At 33.7% G+C, this 27467-nt stretch overlaps 3 protein-coding genes across 3 annotated transcripts; 1 reads left to right on the top strand and 2 right to left on the bottom strand.

Annotated features, from left to right (window-relative positions):
* The first annotated feature begins 2237 nt into the window (after positions 1-2237).
* LOC131651792 (binding partner of ACD11 1-like) lies at positions 2238-6763 on the top strand. The gene is made up of 5 exons (XM_058921491.1): positions 2238-2491; positions 4286-4389; positions 4487-4562; positions 5728-5808; positions 5897-6763. Exons 1-5 carry the CDS (start codon positions 2486-2488, stop codon positions 6461-6463), a joined length of 834 nt encoding a protein of 277 aa, XP_058777474.1. The 5' UTR covers positions 2238-2485; the 3' UTR covers positions 6464-6763.
* A 15181-nt stretch (positions 6764-21944) lies between these two features.
* LOC131651793 (uncharacterized) lies at positions 21945-22667 on the bottom strand. The gene is made up of 2 exons (XM_058921492.1): positions 22300-22667; positions 21945-22209 (listed from the first exon to the last, which is right to left on the bottom strand). Exons 1-2 carry the CDS (start codon positions 22553-22555, stop codon positions 22091-22093), a joined length of 375 nt encoding a protein of 124 aa, XP_058777475.1. The 5' UTR covers positions 22556-22667; the 3' UTR covers positions 21945-22090.
* A 3580-nt stretch (positions 22668-26247) lies between these two features.
* LOC131649794 (protein MAINTENANCE OF MERISTEMS-like) lies at positions 26248-27021 on the bottom strand. The gene is made up of 2 exons (XM_058919552.1): positions 26572-27021; positions 26248-26511 (listed from the first exon to the last, which is right to left on the bottom strand). Exons 1-2 carry the CDS (start codon positions 27019-27021, stop codon positions 26248-26250), a joined length of 714 nt encoding a protein of 237 aa, XP_058775535.1.
* Between the last annotated feature and the right edge of the window lie 446 nt (positions 27022-27467).

Below are 27467 nucleotides of genomic sequence, written 5' to 3' on the forward strand. Positions count from 1 at the left end.
TGTTTTGAAAAGTGATTATAAAATAAGTCAATCTACCGATTCAGTTCCTACCAATCATCGATTATTATAACTTCACTATCCTAAGCGGATTCTAATCCTATTTGGATGCAAACTCAATGACAAGCGCGGTGAGGTTTGCGAGATGTGCGATCCTAATGTCCGAATTAAGCAAACGGGATAAATTATCATGAATTAAGCAAACACGATCAATCAGACACGGTACGAATTAAGCAAACATAACGTGTCTATGTTAGAATCATACAATCAACCAAATTGAATCAATATATTTCATACAATTGAATTAAGCATACAAGAATACAAAATATCATTGAAAGGAATAGAAATTAAATTGTAAAGTTATAGTAATCTCATAGTATTAGAACTTGAACACGGTAGATCGACTCAGACGAATTAGTTCTCCATGAAATCGTACAAAACTCAGAGTATTTTTTCGTGAATAGTGTATGTCGTGATTCTCAATTGTACGGCCAAACCTAGGTACTAGAGAGAAACAAGAGTTCGGGTCATAACCCAACTGGGTCAAACAAACATAACCCAGACCCAAAACTAATGACCCATAATTAAAATAAACTAAGACTGCAACTTAAAACGAAAATCTGGAAAATATGCGCTCCAAATCTGACTTTGACTCTAACACGAAAGTTGTAGCTCTTTCTCTTAGCTTTCCGGCGATTATTAGAACGCCTCAATCGGATTCTCAGAACTCCAGTTATGATCGTTTCCGTGCAGACTGCTAAAGCTGAAAAATAAAGTGCGAAAATTAAATAAAGCTAAAAATAAAATAAAATATAAAAACACATTAAAACATAAAAATAATCAAAACAAACCAAGGAAATGCTCGAGTACAAACATGAAAGGATGTGCATAAAAATGCACTGATCAGCAGCGAAGGGTTCTTGATTGGAAGAAAATTGCAATTAGGGCGTGAAAGGAAATAGAGATTAGGGATTAGGGCAAATTGAATATCTGAAACGTTACCAAGAATAAAAGGAAAAAAAACTAAGTTTTATTTAATTAAAAAATTATTTCAGATTTTATGGAAATTATAAAAAACAATTTATTAATAAAATAATATCACCTGATGACATGGATACAACATATTTTTGCCACCTCATTAAAAAACATGACATATCAGCTAAAATGGATGGGGGACCATGTAAATCCAAAGTCATGCTAAATTAAGGGATATGATTCGCTGGTTTTGTAGTAGGGGGACGCTTTGTTTAAAAAGTCGGGGGACCAAAAGTGCATTTAAGCTTATTTTATTTGTTAACTACTATTTTTACATATGTATTATTTAATTAATTATTTATTTGTTTACTGTTATTATTTAAAATATTTATTTGTTTACTGTTTTTTCATAAATTATTTATTTTATAAATTTATTTAAAAATGAAATAATACTAATAGTTAATAAATTTTTCTATTTAATATTAATTTTATTTAACAAACTTATTTAAAACACAATTAATATATTAACGTTATTAAATTATTTTTATTAAATTATATATTAATTTTTTAATTAAAGAAAATGTAATTAATATATTAACTAATTATAACTATGTATCTTATATACTGTATAATTATAATTATAATTAAAAAGAATAACTGTAATTATGTATATATAATTAAATAATTATATTTTATAAATATATTGTAACTAATTATATTGTTCAGTTTTAAAATGGTACACCTATATGTTTTTATATTAACTAGAGTTGAAACAATTAAATTTCAACCAAAACATGTAGCTCACTTGGTGGGAGTTTCAACCTACAAATAAATTTCACACTCATATGACAGAAAAAGAAGTAAGAGATATTTAACCCTTTAATAAATAATTTTTAGTATATTTAACATATATAAACCATAGAATGATATTTTTATAAAAATAAATAAATTTTTTTTTCTTAGACAAAACTGATAACATTTTTAAGTATGTATTTGCATGTTTATGGAGTAATATGTGTGGCATTTAAAAAAAAAAATTAAAAAGAAAGGAGTAGTTTAAAAATATTATAATTTAAAAATATTTTAATAATTTGGCAAGATATTTGTTGCTCAATGGATGTCGGTACACTTAGGAAGCATTTTCTATTTTTATTTTTATTTTAATATAATATTTTTTGGATAAAATATATAAAATTGTTATACTTTTATATTGTTAACATTTTCTCTTATGCATAAATTAGCAAACTTTAAATTTACTCTTAGATATTATTAGTTCCCTTTTGGGACAGGTGGTTAATTCACGTGGTTTCGTGCTTTTCATTCGAAAACGTTGAAATCCATGGTGCTCACACGCTCGAATCTTCCTCATACACGTGCGTTCAATCCCTCTTAAATCTTTCTCAACCAGTTTCTTCTACCCACGACGTGCTCGCTCCACCGATAACAGTTGAGTTTCCATCCAAGCCGTTACCGATCACCGAAAAACTTTTCCTGAAATTTGAAATCGTTTCCGATGTCGGTGAGTTCTTTTTCTCTCTCAAATCGCACGCGTAGGTTAAGATTTCTGATGATCTTTTGCATGTTTACAATGCCTTTTCGTCTTTAAATATCTATGAATTTTCCAAAATTTTTACAATATATTTGATTTGATTATTTTTCTTCTTCTAACCTTTGTAATTTGATCGGTGACGGTTATTTAGCGTTTGGGATCTTAGGTTTAAATAGGTGTAATTGCTGAAATTACAGAGAATGTTTCAAATTGCTGTTATGTTACTTATTTTGTGATTGATTATTATGATCCTAAAGTTTGTTATCAAGGTTTAAATTAGAACAATCGTTGGTTTATATCATTTCAAGAGAATTGAATTGGGAACTATCTAAAATTGCCATGAAAAAATCTTGCTTATAGTTCCATTTTTAAATATTTGATTGAGTGCCATTTTTGGTATTTCCTTGGTAATTATTTTTTTTTGTTATAGTTTGAGATTATGTGATTGGGACAGTAATGGAATTGTCCATAGTTTATTTCTGAAATTAGGGATGTGATGATATGATACTGATATCATCTGAAATTAATAAAGGAGTTGTGTGGTTCCTTTGCTAGATTTGAATACTACTATATGAACTACACATCCTTCTCTAGACATTTAAAAGGATGTAGTTGTATTTGCCCCTCTGGGTAATTAATAAGAATTCAAGCATTTGTTGAACTCTCCCTTAAAACGCTAGCTATCAGAGCAAAATCGAATGAATCAAACCATTTAAATACTCGACCGAGCAATTTATACTACTCAATGTGGGACCTGAACACATCGTAATACCCAAATACCTATTGATAATTAAGAGAGTCCTGTGAAACATGATAAAAACATTGATTTTTCTTTATAGATGCTGATCTTTTGCTTACAAATTACTTATTGTTTGAGGGTTTCTAGGAATGGGGTTAATTTCAAATAACATTAAATATTGAATGGTGAGAAGCTGGAAGTGATAGATGACCTCTGTTGAAATTTGGGAAAAAAAGAGAGAAATGAGACTTTTACATTTTGGTGATATTTTCTTTTCTTGTATTTAGTGATTTGATTATATTTTCTTCATTTCTTGTATATAGTGATGTATTATAACAAATAGCACTAAACCTTATTTGTAGGAATACTTGACTCGTGGTTAAATAAGGAGTGATATTATGAAATATGAAAATAACTCCATAGATATTAGTATAAGATACTCTAAAATATTGTAAAAATAAGATAAGAATATTGTGGGATATTTTCTAGATATTCTAGAAACTTTAAAATACCAGCCGTCTAATTGTGGAATAGTTATTTGATGTGGTATTGATAATACCTTTCAAATAAAATTGTGGAAAAGGGAAGACATCGACATTTATGACTTATCTTTTTAAAGGGGTTACGGAATTGTATGATCTTAGCCAGATGATAAGCTTAAGGTTTTTACCTCCTTTCTCATTTTTTTTCTTGCTTTTTTCCCCTAAAGAAACATACACTCTTCTATTTCTCAACTATTTTATGAAACTTTCAACTTGGTACCATCATTCCTGTCCCTGTTTCCCTGTGATTTTATAAATTTCTAGTAGTATACTAGTATGAGAAGCAATCGTAAGTGCCATTATAACCTACTAACGAAGAAATACCCCAAGGCGTATTTCCTTTGATAGCCGGCAGTATAGATGATACATATGCTTCGAAATCTTCACACAATGAGGTTTCAATTTTTTTTTATTCATATCCATATCCAGAGGTAGGTACTCGTCGTTTTAGACCTTTAATAGTTGCACTCTTTTTTTCTTCAGATAAAGACTGTTAGAGTCAGTAACGTTTCCTTGGGAGCAACCGAGCGGGACCTTCAGGAGTTCTTTTCTTTTTCTGGTGACATTGATTATGTTGAACTACGGGGGTAAGTTACTGCACTTGGTTTTGAACAACCACTTTTGTTAGAGTGCTTTCCTTTATAAATTTTGTTATATAATTCCTAATTCTATATATTGATACAGTCACGATGAACGATCTCAAACTGCTTATGTTACTTTCAAGGATTCACAGGGGGCTGAAACTGCAGTATTGCTATCGGTAATCCAATTACCATTGCTTAATGCAGAATTTAGTGACATTTAAGGTTTTTCACAAATATATAGATAATAAGTTAATGATTATAGCAGTTTTACTAAATTATCTTATTTACTATTGGAATATTAACTATGATCACTAATGCATAGTGGAGTATAGTAGGGACTGATGCAAGTCATTGGCAAAACTGAATACCGAATTTAATGTTTTTTTTTTTGTCTATTAGTCTAGTGGCTGGAATTTCACCTCTAAAAGGTGAATAAGTGGGATGTCGCAAGTTTGAACCCGTGCCCTTATAGTCATATGTCTCTGCACAGCTACCAACTGAGCTGGCTTAACAAGACAAAAAATTTAATGTTTTAATGAAAAAAGAATGTCGCTTAAAAGTTTTTTTTCTTGTGTTTAAATGTCATGTGATTTGGGATAGGGGGAGTATATATTAGTATTATACTCCATTCATTTTGACAAACAACCAATTGTCTTAAAAAAAATCATTATTGAGTTCAAGTTAGAACTATTGAATTTGTAATTATTGTTCTCAGAAATCATTATACCGAGTTCAATTTATAACTACATGATTGTATCATTGTCCATAATGGATTACATTGAGCTGGAATATTCAGCCTTTTGGAAACGTAATATAGTTTTAACGAGTTATTACACACAAACAAAAAACATTATATTCGCCAATCATGAAGTCTTCATAAAAAGAGACCGGTGAAAGACTTTTTAATAAGAGTGTCAGTCATACATGTTGTATTGACTACTATGTTGCATATTGCTAGAAAATTATCCCTTTTCTTCTTTGGATAGAAACGTCCCCTAACAGCGGAGCTACCTAGAATTTCAATCTTCCTTCAGTTCAAGATTGAATATAAATGGAGGAGCGTGGTAGTTTATTGCACAATCTTACCGATGCTAATCTGATCTTTTGGTGCACTAGCTATTTCCTTCTAGGTGGGATTATTTTTTGTAGTAATTGAAAGAATAGCTTTTACCCGTAGTATGTGATGTAGTACATGTTTCTGGTTGTATTATTGTAATGTAGTTGTATGATTGGAGGCAGTTATATGGGTTTAGGTGTTCTGTTTCTCTGTTGTGACTAAGTTTGTCTAAGCTGCAATGTGTACAATCAAATATAACACAGTTTCACTTTCACATATTTCAGGGAGCAACAATAGTTGACCTGTCGGTTACAATTACTCTGGATCCAGATTACCAGCTTCCACCTGGTGCTTTGGTTTCATCTGTGAGTCTGCTTTGACGTTCTAGTTTTATATTATTTTATCGTACGTAAGTAGGCTGTTCCGGTCTAATAACTACGCAAATTTTTGCAGGTAAATGAAAATCAAACTCCTGGTGGTGCTGAATCTGCCTTGCGGAAGGCAGAGGATGTAGTCTCCAGCATGGTAGCCAAAGGCTTTGTCTTAGGAAAAGATGCTGTCAACAAAGCTAAGACTTTTGATGAGAAGCTCCAGTTATCATCAACGGCCTCGGCAACAGTTGCATCTTTTGACCAAAAACTTGGGCTTAGTGAGAAAATAGGCGCTGGTGCTACAGTTGTGAGTGATAAAGTTCGAGAAGTGGATCAAAAGTTTCTGGTTTCGGAAAAGACAAAATCAGCATTTACAGCTGCAGAACAGACAGTCAGTAGTGCTGGTTCTGCCATAATGAAGAATCGCTACATACTTACTGGGGCTACTTGGGTAACAGGTGCTTTTAGTAGGGTTTCTAAGGCAGCTGTGGAAGTAGGTCAGAAAACAAAAGAGAAAATGGAGAATGCAGAACAACAAGAGAAGAAACAGGTTGATGACGATCAGTATGCACATGTCCAGCCCCCAAAAGCAGCAGCTGCAAGTGAGCCGAAGTCTGGTCCTGCTCCTGCTCAGGGTCTGATCCTTTGATTTGCTGCTTCCGTATATATTTATCTTTTTTGAAACTCCTGCAGACTGTTTTCAGACCATCACAAATTTGTTTTTTACAGATTGGATGTGAAATTGTGAATGTAGGATAGGTTGTTTCCAGTTACATGAACCAATATGCTATTTAATTTTCTTTTGTAAGATAAACTGCATTTCGTAGGTGTTAAATCATATATTTCTCATATTCTCTATGGTGGCTCAGCTGTCATAGGGGTTGACATGGTAGTTATTTATCTAAGCATACTCGATGCTTATACCGGGTTTTAATCAACTCTTGCACTACTCATTAATTGGAAGTTACTCACTTTGCCCATTTTGAATTTTTTATGGTATCAGAGCTCAAATGTAGGGCTTTGGCTGCCATCCAGTTTTTTCTTAAACATTTTGTCTCCAACCTCCTAAACCAGAGCTGTGGTTACTAGTCTGTTCTACCTTCATCAAGGTGAAAATAATTCTTTACCCCATGTTTCTTTTGCCATGGGACGTAAAGAATTACAAGTGTTTGGGCTTGTGCAATATATTTGCTTTGGTCTTGGGTAAACTCAAGTTTGGAGCCATGCCTAGTCTCAAACTTCATCTACAAACCTTGAACCTGGTGCAACATTATGGTGATGTATTTTTTTTTCCGGTTGGTTATGGTGATGTCTTTGATGGGAATGGATTCACAAAAGGTAGTGGGCATGTCTTTGGTGACTTTAGGCAATTTTTGGAGAGAGAATTGAGAAAGAGAAGGAAAAAAAAGAGGGAATCATGATGCGAAAGAGATAATTTTTGGGGAGAGATAGACATAAAGGTAGTGGGTTGTTCCCTCTCAAAAATCAAACCGTCCTTAACCGTCTTTGATTTAGTCAAAAATGTGGGTTGTTCCCTCTCAAAAATCAAACAGTCCTTAACCGTCTTTGATTTAGTCAAAAATGTCAAAATCTATTATGCCAAATTTTTTTCATTACATGCAACCGACATGCAACCGAAATTCAAATCTGGTACAATATTTTTCTACTTTGAAGGCAAGAAAACTTCTGATTTGCTCTCAATTTTAAGAGAGAGGATTCAGTGACTTTACTGTTGTTGTGACTTTAGTGTATTTAAGAGAGAAATGCATAATTAAAACAATGTTATTTATTAAGAGAGAAAGATTGATTTAGATTGATGGGTTAAATGCAATTCACCCCCCTGCCATTAGGGCGTGATTCGATTTTGCCCCCCTGAAGTTTTTTTTTTGTAAACCGCCCCCTATAAAACACAGGCTCTGTTTTCAGAACCCCCTATCCCTTGTTTGGCTGACTGGACGTGGGGGATTTCTTTGTTTGGCTGACTGGGCAAGGGATAGGTGGCATCCATGTGGAGTTTGTTAAAATTACAAATTGTAGTTTTTCCAAAATTTTGTCATAGAGAAGAATCGAACCCACAACTACTGGGTTAGACTCAATGCACGTTTCCACTAGGCTGTTTAGTCTATTATGTTTTATAATGAAACTGAAGTATATAAGTATATATGTATGTGTTATGTGTTATAAGTATGTAAGTTTTAAACTTTAATATATATATATATATATGTTTTAACGTTAACATATTTTTAATAAATAATATATAATATAAGTTATATATATATGTTTTAATGTAATAACATTTTATAAACTAATAATTAACGTTTTATACTATAAGTTTTATATATACTATAAGTTTTATATTAACTAATAAATAATATATACTGTAAATTTTATATATACTATAAGTTTTATATTAACTAATAAATAATATATACTGTAAGTTTTATATATACTATAAGTTTTATATTAACTAATAAATAATATATACTGTAAGTTAATAATATATACTATAAGTTTTATATACTAATAAATACTAATAATATATACTAATAAATAATATATACTATAAGTTTTATATTAACTAATAAATAATATATACTGTAAGTAAATAATATATAATATAATTTTAAAAAAAAACTGTACATATTTATAATTTTGTTTGTTTATAAAATATAAACTGTACATATAAACTGTACATATTTACAATTTAATTTAATTTAAAAAAAAAACTGTACATATAAACTGAATAATTTTTTAAAAAAACTGTACATATTTATAATTTTGTTTGTTTATACAATATACCAATTAATTTATAATTTTGTATGTTTTATATAATATATATTAGAATGATTTATAACAATGTACATAAAAATGATTTATAGCACAATTAATTTTTAAATATAACTGAATTAACGTTAATTTTTATATATAACAAATATTAACATTTTATTTTTTTATATAATATATTAACATCTCAAATTTATAAATTTTTAAAAAAACTGAGCAATTCCTATAAAAAATTGTTAACGTTTTATTTTTTTATATAATATATTAACATCTCAAATTTATAAATTTCTAAAAAAACTGAGCAATTCCTAAAAAAAATTGAGCAATATTAATTTATATTAGTTATACTAAAATATACTTTATATATTAATAGTTATTTTATAATATTTTAAGGACTCCTAATAATAAATGTTAACATTTTTTTTGTTTTATATATATGCTAAAAAAAATTATGTTAACTAAATGTTAACGTTCAGTATTTATATATAAATGTTAACGTTAATTTTTTATTTTAGCTAAATGTTAAGATTTAATGCAATGCAAATGTTTGCAAATTAAACGAGCTAGTTTAGTGGATTGAAGCTTAGCCTTATTGGGTAAACTCCTGGGTTCGAATCCCATAGGAGGCAATTTTTAATATTTTATTTCTATGTTTTCAAACAATATTGACATGTCATTATTTAAATAAAGGGAAATTAATACACAGTCAGCAAAATTAATGCCACTCAGCCAGATCCCCACGGTCCAGTCAGCCAAACAAGGGATAGGGGGTTCTGAAAACAGAGTCTGTGTTTTATAGGGGGCGGTTTACAAAAAAAAAACTTCAGGGGGGCAAAATCGAATCACGCCCTAATGGCAGGGGGGTGAATTGCATTTAACCCTAGATTGATTTATAGTGAGATAGAGTGATAGGCCAAAGTTATCGATAGGCAAAGTCACTTAATTCTGGTCCTCAAATTTAAGTGTCGATTAGTTCTTGTAGTATAAATTGATTTTGCGACTGTCTGCCTACACATAATAAGATTTTGCCATTATATTGTGTTAATTGACCCACTACTACCTAGCATTGTGAAACATTTTATCTTGTGATTCAAGAATGGAGACAAGTGAACACCCCTTCAATTGTTGGTGCTTGGTGGACTAAGGATAGTAGATACATTCCACTTCAAGCATAAGGCAAGAGTGAATTCCATCCTAATTAACATGAAATAGCCACACAATAGTCAAGATTCTGCAAAATTAGAAATAAGAGCCTTCACCCAAAGCAGTAATAAGAAATACTTGATCTCTGAAGCACTCAAGGTTGATAGCATTAAACCTCTACCTCATCTGACAAATACAAACTCCACATTATGAAATATTTTTCTCCATAGCATGAAATTATTTCTTGATTCTAACTGTCACCCAAATGGTAAGCATGGACCCAGGTTCTAGATATTACATTACCAATAATTTCATGTACATTTATTGCTATTCATCAGAGTACTGGTCCAATACAACACCTTATAGCTCATCTATATCAGGACACAAAATTGACTCATTGATATTCTATCAAAGACTGTCTGCACAACTTTGTTTAATTCACAACTGTCAAAGTTGGGAACTCAGAATTTAGTTAGGTAGTTATTGGTTTCATCAAAACTAGTTATGTCTATTGATTTGTTATTAGGTGTGGTTGATTCTTTGCATCTAGTTTCACTATGCAAAAATTGTACATACGTAGTGACCATCACAAATAAAAAAATCAGTTAGATTGAGACCAAACCGTTTCAATTTTAATTTTTTATTAAAAGAAAAAACACCTCTCTCTTAACATAAGAATGAAAGGTAAAAAGGAACATTAACTTCGTTATAAAATTTAAAACATGATGAAAACGACCACCTACTATCAACATAAAGTGATGATCACCATGCCTCTTCTTAATGTTGGCTTCTGTAACGTTGATAATGCAATGCGTCACATTGTCCCTGTGCATTCTTCATTTGAGGCTTATATTTATGTTTATAATTCAAAGGTTTGGTAAAATGTAAAAATCAAAATCAACATGGTAATGATGGAATTCTCATGGAAAGAAAATAGTTACAAGCTAGATTCTTTGCATCATAAGTAAGCTAGACCTAGCACACCATATTAGAGCTTTTGATATGTAACTAATTCTAACAACCAACTAACTGACCACATTCTAACTGAATTTCAAGTTGGTTAGTGATGTATGGATTGATTATCATCACGTTCAAGGTTGACATGGTTTGTATGGTTCAATATCCCCACAAGTTGAAGGTTGATAGATGTTTATCAACTTCAACTTGACTAACAAGGCATGAAATGGTTGAGGATGAAGAGATTTTGTGAAAAAATCTGCAAGTTGATCTTTGGACTTAACAGGAAGTAGCTTTAAAATTTCTTGGCTTTGCTTCTCGCGAACAATGTGGCAATCGATTTTTAAGTGTTTTGTGCATTCATGAAATACGGGATTCGAAATAATGTGCAGCGCGCTTTGATTGCCACAGTAGATAACATGAGTCTTAGTACATGTGACATGTAGATCTTTCATGAGGTATAAGAGCCATTGAAGTTCACATGTGGCAGCTACAAAGGCTCTATACTCAGTTTCGGATGAAGAACGTGACACAATCAATTGCTTCTTTGTTCTCCATGAAATGAAGGATCGACCAAGGAAAAAACATTGACCAAAAATGGACATGTCGGTATCAATGCAACCTGCCCAAACAGCATCTAAGTAACATGCAACTGTAAAGCTGAATCTCGAGGAAGGAGGATGCCTCGAGTTGGACATGTCTTGAGATACTTTAAAACCCCGCAAGCATCTTTGAAGTGAGTGGCTGTTGGGTTAGACACAAATTGACTCAATTGCTGAGTGCATAAGGTGATGTCTGGTCGTGTTGCATTCAAGTATAGTAGTCTTCCTATGAGTCTTCTATAGGAAGGAACATCATGGTAAGGAGTGCTTGATTTTAAATGTAATGTCCAAAGTTGCTTTGATCGAATGGAATTCTTTGAGATCATTTCCAGTTAATATCAAATATCAACATAGACCAGTAATATGGTGATGGAATTGTTGGCAACCTTCACAAAGAGTTAATGACCTGAAGAAGGTTGTTTGTAATGATGCTCAATAAAGAATGTTCTGATCCTTTCGTACCATCTTCTACTGCTTGTTTAACTCCATATAAGGATTTAACAAGTTTAAAAGTTTGGCTAGGATGGCTTGTGAAAACTCTAGGAGGGATTATCATATAGTTCTAGACTGCGCCGACGCTTGGCCTAAACATAGTGCAAGGCCCAAACCCATCCTAACCAAGGAAAAGACCCAATTGAGCTCCTGCTCGTACAAGCTTACACCTAGTCGACCAAAGAGCACGGACCTCACTTGGCTAAACCGCGCGAGTCCACCAACGCTTTGGGAAGACGTTTCGTCCGAGCAAGAGCACCCACAGGGCTCCGGGAAGGCATAGTACACGAGTGCGTCCAACTGCCTGTCCCCTCCTCCTCGTAGAGTTCCTCCACCCAAGGTAGTCAAACTCGAGATTCTACGCAAGATCGGGTAGGGGTAATAAGATCGTAAATCGGAGGATCGTAACACGGATCGTAAGATCCTACCAAATTTAAAATTCATATATATTGCATATAATATAAAAAAAAACTTCAAATAACAACAAAGTTACTTTAAAAAACTGAAATTTCATAGGATAATATTCATTGAAACTAATTCAAGACAATTTAAAACAACACAAAACATTCAAAACAGCAGCAAATAACAGTTAAAAACTTCTAAGTTTCAACACCAGAACTTGAAGCCATGTTTGAAAAAAGTTTCTCAAAGAATTGTTTTTTGTTTTAACGTGAGATTGTGAGAAGAGGATTTGATGTAGTTATGAAAGAATTAAAGAGAGAGAAAGGAGAATTGATGAGAGGATTAAAGAGTAATGAGAGAGGTGGAGTGAATTAGGGGAGGGAGAATCTGTATTTAAGGGGTTTAACGTGTGGAAATATTGAGTAAAGGAAGGAAAATTAAATGACAATAATGATGGATTATATTTGGGAAGTTGGAAATATTAACGTGTGGGAGAAATTAGTAGGAAATATTATTACCTAATAGGCTAGGGCTATTTATTACTGGCAGAAGGAAGCGTTTCAGAATAAAAGAAATATACGAAGCGTTGTTTTTCATTTTTTAGGGTTTTTTCTGAACCGGGTCGCGGACCCGACCCGCGGACCCGAATTCTTGGGGAAGATGAACAGAAGCGCTCAGAAGCGCCGATTCCAGCGATTTCACGAGAAAGCGCGGCGATCTTGGTCGTGCCCACCAAAAAACGATTTTGGCCATACTCCGGCACGGAATAGAGATGCAAGATCGCAGAATCGTCCGATCCTACGTGTTGGATCGCGATTCTGTCTACCATGCCTCCACCTTCAATCATTCGAATATCACGGAGTCTACGCGCTTCCGAGAAGAACGCGTCTCCCCTGAATCTTTGGAGCGGTTGATCCAGAACGGAGACCACGTGCTGGTCTCCACTACACACATAGATCCTGGCAGTCTCCATCTTGGGTCTGGGCATCCAGTCCAGTATGGAGACCATGGCCTAGCGCTAGGGGCTATAAATACCCTATTTCACTAGAGGGTCGGATATTCATTATTCTCTTTCTCACTTTGGCATCGGAGTACCTTGCAAGTACATCCCCTCACTCTCAGAATATCACTTTGTTACAGACCAAGACGATCCATTCTGATTAGGTAAGATCACATATATACATTCTCCTCATTTTCTCCATGTAAAAACACATTATTAACACCGAGTTGATGAATATGCCATCATTTGTATGAAGCTAAAGCAATGATAGTTCTCACAGTAGAGATTTTGGCAACTGGTGAGTAGGTATCAAAATAATCAAGACCCTCGATCTGATTATATCCCTTAGCTACTATTCGTTCCTTAAATCTATCAATAAAACCATCAATAAAGTATTTGATCTTGTAAACCCGTTTGTAACCTATTGGTTTGACACTTGGTGGGAGATCAACATTCTTCCAAGTGTCAGTATTTTCAAGAGCTGAAAGTTCAAGCTGCATGGCTTGCTTCCAACACTCATGTTTGGATTCCTCAGTGTATGTTTTAGGTTCAATGTTGGAAACCAAAGAAAATGCATAATAGGAATATGAAGGTGACAAATATTCATGTAAAGTGTAATTTGATAGTGGATAAGAAATACCTTTGGAAGCTTGATTTGAAGTAGTAAGATAATTGCATATATAATCTTGCAAGTAAGAAGGATGATGTCTCATTCTTGAAGAAGTTCTAAGAAGTGGAGGTTCATGAGCATTCGTTACCATGGTAGAGGGTGGATCATTTGCTAAAGTAGAAGGTGAGTTTGGAAAAGTAGACTGGTCATCAATGATGTCAGGCTGGTCATCAGTGATGATAGGCTGGTCATCAATGATGTTAGGTTGGTCATCAGGGATGTTAGGTATGTTATTTGTGTTAGTGTAGGGACATTGGTCAAGTAGTGATGTATTACTTAAGGAATTGTGAAGTGAATCATCATGTGGATCTATGTTAGGTTGGTGTGTGGGAATTTTAGGTGATGTGGATATAGTTTGATCAGGGGAGTTTTTATCAGGTTTGGATGGGAAATATGACCATGAAGTATGTAATGTTTGGTTGGTGTATTTGCAAGGTAAAATATGTTCATGAAAAGTGACATTTCTTGAGACAAAAATCTCATTGGTATGAAAGTCAATTAAGATGAAACCTTTCATACCAAGTTTATATCATTGGAAGATAGACTTCCTAGCTCGAGGATCTAGCTTAGTTCTATGAGCTTGGAGTGTAGATGCATAGTATAAGGATCCAAAGACTTTGAATATATCTAAGTAAGGTATTTTGTTGTGAAGGATTTGGTAAGGTGATTTGTCATGAAGAATGTTTGTTGATACTCTATTGATGATAAAGGTTGCAAATTGAAGGGCATATGACCAATATGGTTTTGGTAGTTTGGACGGGTACATAATAGTTTTTCCTACACTCAATATATGCTGGTGTTTTTTTTCTACCCGACCATTTTGTTGAGGATTTTCAACACATGACTTGTGATGCGTAATGCCTTTAGATGCATAAAGCTGGTGTAACATGAAATCAGGTCCATTATCTGGCCTGACAGTTTTGGGTGTGATGTTGAATTGGTTTTAGATCATGGTTATGAAATTTTGAACTTGTGTGGATACCTCATATTTGGATTTTAACAAGACTATCCATACAAATCGCGTGGGGACATCAAGAATTGTTAAAAAGTATTTATGATTGTGTATGGATGGTATAGACAAGGGTCCCCAAATATCAAAGTGTAAGAGCTCAAATTTGCTAGAAGCAATAGAATTACTTGAATGATAAGGCACATTTTTTGCTTTGCCAAATGAAAAATATCACAAGTGACATTATTATCAAAATAAATTGAAGAGTACATTTTTGACATTTGAGCTATTCTCTTAGAAGATACATGTCCTAGCCTAAAGTGCCATAAGACTGACTTGGGAATTACAATATTTTAGACATTTGGTGGAGGAAAGGTATTATTGGTATATGACAAGAATTGGTTTGTGTTAAGGACTTGAGTTGGTGAGTTGCTTGGTGAAAGAGACTGGAATCTTCAGGATGAGTGTCCATAGCTTGCACGATATATAATCCATTCTCTTTTTTACCCAAACCAATCATCCTCATTGTATTCATTTCCTGCAAAATACATTGATCAACAGAAAAATTGGCAGAACATTTTAAGTTAAAGCACAATTTTGAAATTGAAATGAGATTCAATTTGAAGTCTGGTGCATATAGTACATGGTTAAGGTATCAGACAGGTGTGAAGCTAACATTACCAAAAAATTGAACAATTATGCAGTTTCCATCAGGAAGGGTGATTTTAATAGGCTTAATTATGTAGTATAAGCTAAATAAGTTCAAGGATGAGCATACGTGGTCATTTGCACCAGAATCTTAGATCCATGTATGATGGAAATTGCTTGTGTAATAAGTAATGTTGCAAACAATACCTGAAAGTGATAATTTGAAACTTGACTAGTGGAAACTTGATTGGTGGTGGAGGCAGAGACAGGTGTGGAGATGGTTGAATTATGTAACAAGCTAATGAGCTGGTCATATTGAGCTTGAGAAATAGGCATCTGGCTGCTTGAAAGAGAAGTATCTTGAGTAGCTTCATTTGAGGAGTTTTCAACTTGACTAACATTCGCAGAAGATTTATTCTTGTTATAGTTGGAATGACCATGTTTTTTATAGCAGAAATCAACAGTGTGGCCAGTCCTATTGCAGAAAGTACAAACCCTATGAGCACTTTTACTGTTGTGAAATCCACATTTATGCTTGTAATCAGATCTTTGAGCAACACTAACCAAAATAGAGGCATCATCACCTGGTGTAAGGTTCTTATGGTGACTCTCATCTTAAACCACAAGAGAGTAAATGTGATTAATGTTCCTCAAGCCTATGTTCTTGAGCTTTATGCATTACATTACAACTACATCTATGAGTGCAAGTACATATAGACAAAGGTATATGGGAATTAAGTTCTTATCATAGTCATTTAATCTCAAGAAAATACTCCATGACAGATCTTGAATTTTGCTTCAGATTGTTGATGGTAGAACGCGTAGTCAAGATGCGAACATGATCAACTTTGGAAAAAGATTCACGCAGATCGTTCCAAGCATCAACAACATTTTCATGAAAAAGAATAGTTGAAGCAATTTGTTCACTAACTGGATTTATGATCCATGAAAGGATGAGATGATTGCATCGTTGCCACTGATCAAAATTGAGGTGATTTTCATCCAAAATTTCAGTGGATCCATCAATGAACTTCAACTTATTTTTAGCTCCTAGCACGTTGCATGGATCTGCTCCAGGTGAGGTAGTTAGAACCATCGAGTTTTGGAGTAATGGTGACTTAATTGGGACCTTCACTTGGATGAATATAGTAAACCGAATCAAGATCAAACTAGAAATTTGGTGCGAGAAGCGGAGGCATTGTGGATCAATGAGAAAGATGATGACACGATAATGTTAGAATGAAGAGAACAACTGAGCACCAACACTAAAATTGTAGAAACAGAAAAACCAAAAAGATCAATGAGAGACGAAGAAGAAGAAAGAAACTATGAAGGAAATTGAAAAAACTTCAATTGCAAGATGAAAATTGAATGAGATCATATGAAACTTGTTCTTAAATTGATACCATATTAAGAAATCAAAATGAACATGGTAATGATGGAATTTTCATTAGAAGAAAATAGTTACAAGCTTGATTCTTATATACAAACATGGTGACTTGCACCATAAGTAAGCTAGACCTTAGCACACCATATTAGAGCTTTTGGTATGTAACTAATTCTAACAACCAACTAACTACATTCTAACTGAATTTCAAATTGGTTAGTAATGTATGGATTGATGGTTTGTATGATTCAATAAAAACTACTACTAGAATTAGAATATAGTTGATCTCTTCCACACACAAATTTTTTTTGGTACCAACACACACAAAATTTAAATTACCATTTTGGTCCCAAAAAGAGAGAGACGTTATTATTATAAATTTATAATCCTTAAATTAAATGTAATATTTTGGTCTACGATATGTGTCCTTTGTTAATTATTTTAACTATCAAATGTATTTTTGTTAACTAATTTAATTTATATAATTACTAAAAGAAGCACTTAAAAATGTATTTGCAGTATTGAGAAACAAAATGAATTCTTACTCAAAAAAATATAAATGATTCCCATAGAAATAAACAAGCACCGTGATTTTTATAATACAGCATCAACGAGTAGAAGCTCAGAAAAGCTAGTACCAATGCAAATTGGTGTAAGAAAAGTAACCGCACTTTTTCCCATTTGCACTATTATATTGTTATTACTTGTTGTAGTGATTGTGTTAATCCTAATTCCTCAATTGTTTATTAAAAATAGTTGCTTTCGCAAATGTTTGTTTATTTTTGATATATTTGCTGTTTTTAATTTTTATTTTTTTTATCAATTTGAGAATGCGCGCAGCGCCATCGCACACGCGTGACACGGATCACGCCTTGCCATTTCAATTGCAACAACCTCTCGTCAATGTCCATATTCACGAGCTTATTTTGCCAAAGTGCAACTCGTGAAGGTGAGACCCACTTTCTCTCATTCAACCAATTAAATATTTGTTTGGTGATTCAACCTTTAGCTTTACTTTACCAGTCGTCATCATCAAGTTTTAGTTTTTAATATATGCAAAATAAAAGTTGTGGTTGGTATAGTGGTTAACCAATGATTTTTTAAAGCGAAAAAGAACAAGAAGATATTGTTTTGTGAATGATGAAATGGTAAACCCATGAATCACATCATGAGTTTTTGGTTGTGTTCATTGCATTCTAATGGTAAGCTTGTTTGTTAAGTATTGATTGTATATTGTTTTGAGTATAAGGAATTCAAAGGTTTCAATTATATGGTTATGATTTTTTTAATTTGACTTTGAAATACATGTGCATAGACAAAACTGATCATACAATAAGTTTGTAATTGAAAGTTGATTTTTTTTTTTTTAAGTTGTTGTTTGAAGAGGTGTGTGTAATTTATTCAACACTAATAAAAATCAATCATGTAAGCAAACACCGCAAGGTGTATGGCTAGATTCAATGAGACTATCTTAAAGGTGTTAAACCTTAATAAAAAAAAAATTTATAGGTATTTTTCAAAATTGACTCAAAGCTACACAATTCAATAAGTATTTTTCAAAATTGACTCAAAGCCACACAATTCAATGAATACCTTCTTCATCGACAAACTCTAGGGAAGAAAACATGGAAAGGGCGGAATGTTGCATGAAAGGCACGAAAAATAATGTTAAAAAGAGGTCCAAAGACGCAAAGGAGAAAAGCAGTGGGAAACCAGAATCCTCAAACCACTGCAGAAATCATTTAACACAATCATTTTGAGATTTGGGCACTTCAAACCCGAGTTGGCAAACTAGGCCTGAGACTCTAGACCTTGTGGAACCTGAAGGCTATTCCGATGAGTTAAGAGAATAGTTGCCTGGACAGTTGTAAGAGATTGATTTTTCTAATTATTAAGCCCTAACTTGGTCCATTTGGGGGAAAAGGTACGTGCTTCAGGCTTCAATTGGATGTTCAAAGTATTCATCATATGCGTGTCAGCAATCAATAACAGCATGACCGTGCTTGTTGCAAAATTGACAAGTTGGTCGACTCCTTGTGATCTTGGCATGTCTACCAAGACCTCTGCCTCAAAATGAGTCAGCTCTACCATGAAAATGCTTATAGGAACCTAGTGCCACACTATTTATGCTAAGAAAGTTATTGGATACAACTTGAGAAACATTAGTAGTTTCACTTGGAGTCAAAAGGTTTTGGCGAAATTTGTCCAGTTGCACTTCTTGAACATATAACAATGCATCAACATTATATATATTAGTTGGTTCAACTTTGCCATAAATCATCATAGTGAATGGATTGTATTTTTCAGGGAGACCTTGAAAAATTGCATCGATTTAGTCCCTTTCACATATTGGATCACCAATATCTAATAATGAATCAACTATGACTTGAATTTGAAAGACATACTTAGATATTAAACAATTACCTTTCTTGCTAGTCTTCAACTCTATTTTTAATTGTTGAACTCGAGCTTTCATATGTGAATTGAAGTTTTGTACACATTATCTCACACTTCATAAGCATGTTTGCATGAAAGCACACGTGGTAACACAACTTCAGAGATTGTAGATAGCAACCAAGTAAAGAATATTTGATCTTGAACAATTCAAGACCAGTCATCTTCAGAAACAACATTAGCTAGCTTATCATTTTCCGTTTTGAACATGGGAGGAATGTGAGGATATACCACCACTTTGTGAAGTTTGCGAGATAGAATGACACATTCTACCTTTTGATTTCATAGGAGAAAATTATTTTCTTGGAGTTTGATTGATAGTTTCGATGCAAACGTGTTAGCCGAGCTTGAGTTCACCATTTGCAATGAAAATGCTTGCAAAGATCGAACCATATATTTTATGTAGTTTTCTTGATATGTCATTAAAGTTTCTTTGAAGCTTAACGAAGGGATGGATTTGCACAGAAGAAAGAAGCTTCTATGAAGCTTGAACATGCATGTACGATTAGAAAATATGAATTGAATACAGAAGTGATCTCTTGTTAGACTCACTTCTTGTTAGACGTATGATACCATATTGAATTATCTATAAAGCATAGGGAGAGTGATATCTCAAGATCTTGTACTCATTAGATTTAGTTCATTGCCTTGTACACAAATGATAATAAGCTATATATACAAGACTATACACAATTAAGAGTTAGTTACAAAGTCATGAGTTAGTTTATCTAGCTAACTTCTCTAACTTTATTTAACCACCATTCTAACTATCTAAAAGAAATTATTCTACTTTTTAGTATTCTCCAATGTGGAAGGAAATATAATACAATATGTTATCATCTATTGATTATGAATTTAGGGACAATTAGTTTTTTAGGTTGTTGAAGAAGAAATAATTCCTTAACTTGATATTTATATAATTGAAATTTTTTTATCTTATAATATAATTTAAATTGTTGAAGATTCATTAAGAAACAATCAAAGTGAACATTACTTATAGCATGTTTGGGTACACGCAGGATCCCCAAAAGCACGGTACATTTCCACGGTAAAGGAGAAGCTATGTTTTGTTGCTTCTCACTTTCACGGTGGGAAGGGGTTTCAAACGTGCGTTTGGTGTTTCCACCGCCAAACCAAACAGACTCTTATTTTGTATATATCCGGTATCTACTTGACACAATTATATTTACTTTACACTTTTCTTTATTTTAATTAAATGATAAAAAAAACTTAACATTGGACTGTTTTAAGTTGAAAGAAATAAGTGTTGAAGAAGAGTATGGTGATTCAAATAGTGAATTTACTTTCTACTTTCATTTCCATTTTTATCTACACGACTCTGATCGAATCATAAGCCAATGTTTGAACTCATAAGCATGAGTTTAACTATTCGTCCGGATCTGATTCCCTTATATCTAAGTCAAACATAAGTTGGTTACGGACACTTATGGCATTACACCGTAATTTAAAACAGAGCCTTGATTGCATCAAAAGAGATACTTTTCAAAACACAATTCTTACTATAATTGTGTAACGTGTTGCACTACTTAGAAGCTTGAGGATACTACTGAATAAGCTTACTCATTAAGTAAATTTATCGAATGAAAGGTTTCAATTAAATCCCACTACAAAAAGCAAGGGAAACAAATCAGCTAGCTTTGCATGATTGGCATCATTACTTAAATATATAAAAATTCATATGACCAATTCAAAAGCTTCTATTTTTTCACCTTCTCTTTTTATTCCATTCTATATCAACACAACATATAATCCAAATCACAAAACATTGTTGAAGTGTCAAAAAGACACGTAAACTAATTAGAAAAAGAATTTTATAACGTGTCCAAAAGCTATGCACCAAGAAATCAATACTATACCTTCCTACTAATAATTAAATGGATAAATAATCGTATTCTCTCAATTTATCCGTCAAAGTATTCTTATCAACAATGCCAATTTATCTCAATTATATATGAACTATCGTTATTATGTGTCCAACCACCTCAGCCTCTTTAACAATGAGTGTACAATTCATACATTATTACAATATTGTCACTACGTGAAAGGTGTCGACAAAACAATATAAAGTTATATACGAAACGATCAATACAATACTTCATATTTTGGATATACTTTCATGAATTATAACATATCCTATTGCTTTATCATCATTGAACATGATTAACTACCAACCAATAAAAATAAATAAAACCTCCAGGTCCCACCTACACCACAATAAACACTGCATCATCAACCACACTGGATCCTGACCCAACTCATTCATTTCCGTATAGAATCTCACACGACACCGTTTTGTTAAACTTCTAACACCGACACTTTTCATTTTCAGAACTCTCTTATTCCGTCCCGTTCCGATTACTCGTCCCAATCAACGCCACGTGTAACACCAATTACACCATGCAGCGGTGACGGCGTCAGAAGACCCGTTCTAGTATTAATTAAAACACCGCAATTTCCAGCTGGCAGTCCTTAACCGCACTCGAAACGAAGCAACGGTCACAGAATCCAGCTGTATTCCAATATCCAGCGCATTATCTGCTATCCTACGCCCAGTTCTTAAGCCGAACACTAAATGCTATACTAATATTAATTAATAACAATTAAAAAAATTAATCATGCAATTAAATGGAAGATATGAGATGATGATTTTTTTTATTCATTATTTTGCCGACTGAATCACAATCTAAAACAATTCCAGATAAATACACAGTAGAATGAAGTGTAAGGATGGAAGAATCACACGTGTGAAGAGTTTGTTTGAAGATTGCTAAAACTCGGCGAGTTTTCTGTGAAGTTGAGATTTAGGAATCTGTTGCAAACTTCTAATCGCCAATCCATCGCTTCTTTTCGCATCAGCGTAATGTACTGCAATATCACTATTCAATTCTGAAAACAAAAATATGAATATGTGAATTAATTAATTAATTAATAAATAATGATGAGGTTGATGAAATTTGCGTTGTGGTTAACTTGTACCTGAATGATGATGTTTGAATCCGGTGAAATGGTGATCTAGGTCTGAAGGTGAAGGAGTGTGGGAGAAGAAGTAGAGGATGAAGAAGCAGAAGAGAGTGAGGATCGGAATGAGGTGGATGAATTTGTGCGGTGTGGGAGGCGGTGAAGAGAGACGGTGAGGCTTCGGTGGTTCGTCGGTGATGAGAGTTTCTGCGGCGGTGATGACTCCATGGAGATGGAGTTTGGAAGATGGTGAACCTAAGGATTGTCTGTGCATAGTGTTGAATGCAAAGACAGAGAGGCTGAGAGTGAAACTGCCAGAGTGTAGAGAGAGAGAAAGATTACGAAAGAAGAGAGAGATAAAATAAAGAGTGTCAAGTGTGAAATTTACTATTCTGATTTTTTTTATTTATAATAAAAAGAGAATAATACTCGTGCACTGACTGTGTAAAGATATTTTACACTGTCAGTTAATCGTAGCCGTTAGATTTTTATAAGTTGTTGACTTTTATTTTAAATGCATGTAAAGTAATATTAATGAGTGATTATGATGTGTCGATCGTGTAAAGTATTTTACACTGACAGTGCATAACAATTAACCTTTAATAAAAATTATATTGTTCTGATTTTTTTTTGGGTCTTAATTTTATTTTATTTTTGTATATTTAGTCTCGTGACCCCATTGTGCCTATTCTTTGTTCATTTGTTTGTCCTTTTTGGGTGTTTCCTTTCCTTTTACTCTTTCGTCCTCTCTACACTTTTTCTTTTATTCACTTTTTTTAACTAAAGCTGCATTTTGCTTTGAGTTTTGGGATGAGAAAAAGTTAGATGAAATGAAAATGTTTACGGTAAAATATATTTACACATTCTAAGCAATCAAAACAAAAAAAATACATCTCTTTGATTGCTAAAATATTAAGAAATAAATGTTACTCAATAAAAATCTTCTTAAATTTTTTACTTAATTATAAGAAAAAATAATAAATTTATATGTATTTAATGCTTTTACTTTAAAAATATCTTTATATTAAGTATTTAATATTAGTAGATAATAATTTAATTAAAAATATACTAATAATTATATTATCTTTTATATATAAAATAAAAAAATTAAATACACTTAATTATTACTTTGAATAAACGTGAAAATTATATATTTTTTGGTTTATAAATCAGTCTCGAGCACTAGTTTGTAATATAGGGCCAATTTGTTTCAGCTTTAAAAAAATGGATTTTTTCTTTGTATTTTTGAAAATGGATTTTCTAAAACCGTTTTTCAAAATATTATAAGTTTTTTTATATTCGCTTTTTCATAAATGAAATACTTAATTTGACATCCTATAACCTAAACGTACATAATTGAAGACCAAAACTTAGTCAAAATCATAATTTTTTCAAAAAGTTGTATTTCAAAAATGATTTTTATGGAAATCTATTTGAAATAGCTTCAAAATTAAGTGATTTTTTGAAATTTTGATATCCAATTTTTTTTTTTATAAATTGATGAAATACCTAAAATCACATTTTAAGAATAACTATTCAAACAAATTTTTCATTTGAAGCTTTTATAAAAGGAAAAAAAATTCAAATAACCATGTTTAAAAAAAAATTTACCCCAAAAACCAGGTTTTCGGAAAAATTACCTGTATGACCAGGTTTGGGAGGTGGTCTCCACGTAGGAGCCACCTCCGGTGGCGCCAACACCAAAAAACAGCCTTCTTATGCGCCACCTGGGGTGGCTTGAAGGTGCATTTTAAATGGTGAAGCCACCTTGGGTGGCGCCATTGTCTTGCCTTTTTTTTTTATTTTGTTTTTTTTTGTGTTTTGTTTTGTTTATTTTTTTTGTTTATTTTATTTTATTTTAACATATTTAAAAAATATTTATATTAAATAATAAAATAAGATGTTCGTGAAAAACATTAATTCATTCATTAATTAAAAGGTACATTGAAAATAACCAACAGAAAAAGATAAACTAAAACATCTAAGAAATCACTACGGTTAAAACAATGTAATTGAGTCCATGCATCATTTGAATGCAATCATTGTCGTATTCCATGTTATCCCAGAAACTTATCGTTGCTCCGGTCACAGCATCGGTCCTTGTTTTAAGCCTCTTGATGCTTCTGATCTGTTCGCCGGATTCGTACTCTCCCTCTAAAAAAGACATGAGAGTCAGTCCTCTTGAGTTGCTCGACGTAAGTGATATTCCAAAATATCACCGGCATGGAAGGTTTGGCAGCAGAGAATATGACATGTCCGGTCTTTCTGTGATACTCCGGTTCAGGTTCGATACGCCATGTTGATCTCTGGGGCGGGGGCTCTGTTGTCCGGTGACATCCAGATGAAATAATGCGAGACATTGTTGTGTTTGTGTGTTGGTGTTTGGTGTTTGTGTTTCTATGTGTTAAAATAAAATAAAAAAATAAACAAAACAAAACAAAAAAAAAAAAAAAAAAAACAAGACAATGGCGCCACCTAAGGTGGCTTCACCATTTAAAATGCACCTTCAAGCCACCCCAGGTGGCGCATAAGAAGGCTGTTTTTTGGTGTTGGCGCCACCGGAGGTGACTCCTACGTGGAGACCACCTCCCAAACCTGGTCATACAGGTAATTTTCTCGAAAACTTGGTTTTTGGAGTAAATTTTTTTTTAAACATGGTTATTTAGATTTTTTTTCCTTTATAAAAAATTTCTTTGTAAAAATTTTTTTCACAAAATTTGGTAACACTATAAAAATCATTTTAAAAAAAAGCCAAAACAAACGGGCCCATAATATGTAGTGAAAAATCTGAGGTGTATTAGCAATTATAATAGTGTGTTGGGCCTATATAATTTAGGGCTCAACAATTCTACTCTATATAGGCCACCCACATTTAAATTTAATACTCTCAAATGAAGAATCTACATACCACCCTCTATTTTATACTTGCCACTCCATTTTTATTTAACTCAATTCTAAAGCAAATTTTTGGTATGCACTTTAAAATTTTTGGTATAAAATATCGAAAATTTAGTTAATTTAAAATTTCCGGTATATTTTAATTTTTAGTTTTTTAAACGGTTGAGATTTTGCCGACACTTTTGGAGGATCCTGATTGCACCAATACATTTGTGTGGTCTAGAATGCACCATCATTTGTAAAAATAGGGGGTCTTAAGGTTATCGGATAACACATCATTTCAACAAAATGTCTTTTCCTCAATAGTTGATTAATGTAGAAGTATATTTCAATGGTCGCAACCCTGCTTCTGATAACAGAAGGGTGTCGAGTTGAAGAATGATGAAGATGTGAAGGCCATGTCGAAATCATTTCGCCGTAGGATAACTAAAGGTCCGATCAAATTGGATGCGCAGATCCAAAGATGCGTTGACGACATAAAGAAGTGTCTGATTCGTCCAGAGTCTTCCGGTAGTGCCTAGGTTTTCACATTTCGGAGTATTGTTTATGCTTGTTGTTTGTCATCTGATGTTTGTTAACTATGTTTGTTTGTTATTGATGTTATTTTCTTTAACTACTCGAAACATGTACTAGCCAAAAAGATTATGCAATAAAAAGGATGGTCAAACATAAGATGTTTGTACAAAAATATACAAATATACAAATATTACAAATGATACAATCACAACAAAATAAATCTACATAGGTCCTCCACGGGCAACATACACCAACCTAGCTAAAATACTGTGAACCTCACCATTGGGGTTCACCAAACCTATGAGGCTATCCAAGTGAACGACGATGTATTGCATGCGACTGTCCTGGTCACCTGTGGGAGGTGGGGGTGGTGGTGAAAAATCTATGGAACCTGAAGGTCCTGGAACATCAGATGTTACGGTAGGTGGTATGACCCTAGGGTATCACACTGAGGAACCATTCCATGTAACCATTTTGACACTGTCCAGGCTGCTGAACCGCAACAGCTGCATCAATGATCTCACGGGGGGAGTTGAGGATGTTACTTTGAAATCAGCGATCAATGCCACCAGCTAGAGTCTTTGGGACCGGGCGTGGCATTCCCTGTATATAACCATACTGGCGTAGATACCTCTCAGGCAAGTGTTTAGCCACATGGCTCTCCCATCTGACATACCCTGAATATAAAGAAGATACATCAAAAGGAAGATCCTCGCGGTGACCTGTATACGGTGTCCAGATGACATCATCTAGCGTCAGAGCATCCAGCCTCCGCCTGTACTCAATCACCCCTCTTAGATGGGTTTGGCCTTCCACCTCCTCGCACAAGGGTCAGCAACCGCACAATGCTGGGTATTCCTCTCACAGAATATATACCTGTAACAAGCTCAGATAACCAACAAACTGTCTAGTGTCGGGACGAGAAGCGGCATCAAATGTTGTGTACAACATCGTCAATGCCGCCACTCCCTTAGTCCAATATGGGGTCTCAAGGTCGCTGAGTAGAGAAAGATATAAGACATTTATATAAACTTCAGACTTGTCCGCAAAGAGAGTACATGCCACTATATGTAACATGTGCACCCTAGTGGCAGCCTGGTACCTCCCTAGATCGAGAATCTCCTGATAAACCTTCCTCGACCAAGACATCCTGAGGTGAAAGCCCTGAGTGTCACCAAACTCCTTAAGCACAACCAGCTTATCAACCTCTAAAGCATCCATCACCATGTGCATCGCCGTCGCCTGGTCCCTATGAACTGGTGTAAAAAACATACCAGCAATCGAAAGGTGAGATAGGGAATGCACATCATCCAGAGTCACCGTCATCTCCCTAAATGGGAGATGGAAGGATGATATCTCCGGATGTCATCTCTCAACAAAAGTTGATAATAGAAGGGCGTCCAGCATCGTCAGGGAGCATCCAGCAAAGTCCATCAAATGGAAGTCCCGAACTATCCTCGCCACCTGCTCAGGCATCGGTCTCTTGGGGAAGTGCTTTAACTTCGACCCGTGAGAAGTGAACTTCAGCACTAGACGCTCCTGTGATAAAAAAACACAATTAAAACACAGTGTGTAATAAAAATTGTATAATAAAAACTAAGCACTTAAGCAATGTTACATACATCGCCCTGCCATATCCTATAAGCGACGTGGTCAGCATATCCTGTCAAAACGGACCTGTCAGAAGGTCCTCCTGGAAAAGCCCCATTAGTATGTACTAATGGCTCCATAGATGCACCTGTGGTGGTGTCCGTATCATGCAGCACCCGCTC

This window comes from Vicia villosa, linkage group LG2 (assembly GCF_029867415.1).
Source record: "Vicia villosa cultivar HV-30 ecotype Madison, WI linkage group LG2, Vvil1.0, whole genome shotgun sequence".
NCBI lineage: Eukaryota > Viridiplantae > Streptophyta > Magnoliopsida > Fabales > Fabaceae > Vicia > Vicia villosa.

Bases quoted from the DNA above. Each gene is read 5' to 3' on its own strand.
- LOC131651793 (XM_058921492.1), bottom strand. From the start codon at position 22,555: ATGCACAGACAATCCTTAGGTTCACCATCTTCCAAACTCCATCTCCAT. The intron at 22,210-22,299 runs GTACAAGTTAAC...TTTTGTTTTCAG, and splicing joins ATTCAAACATCATCATTCAG to AATTGAATAGTGATATTGCA.
- LOC131649794 (XM_058919552.1), bottom strand. From the start codon at position 27,021: ATGACGGTGACTCTGGATGATGTGCATTCCCTATCTCACCTTTCGATT. The intron at 26,512-26,571 runs GTATATATTCTG...TTGTGCGAGGAG, and splicing joins GTTATCTGAGCTTGTTACAG to GTGGAAGGCCAAACCCATCT.
- LOC131651792 (XM_058921491.1), top strand. The intron at 4,390-4,486 runs GTAAGTTACTGC...ATATTGATACAG, and splicing joins GATTATGTTGAACTACGGGG to TCACGATGAACGATCTCAAA. The intron at 5,809-5,896 runs GTGAGTCTGCTT...AAATTTTTGCAG, and splicing joins CTGGTGCTTTGGTTTCATCT to GTAAATGAAAATCAAACTCC.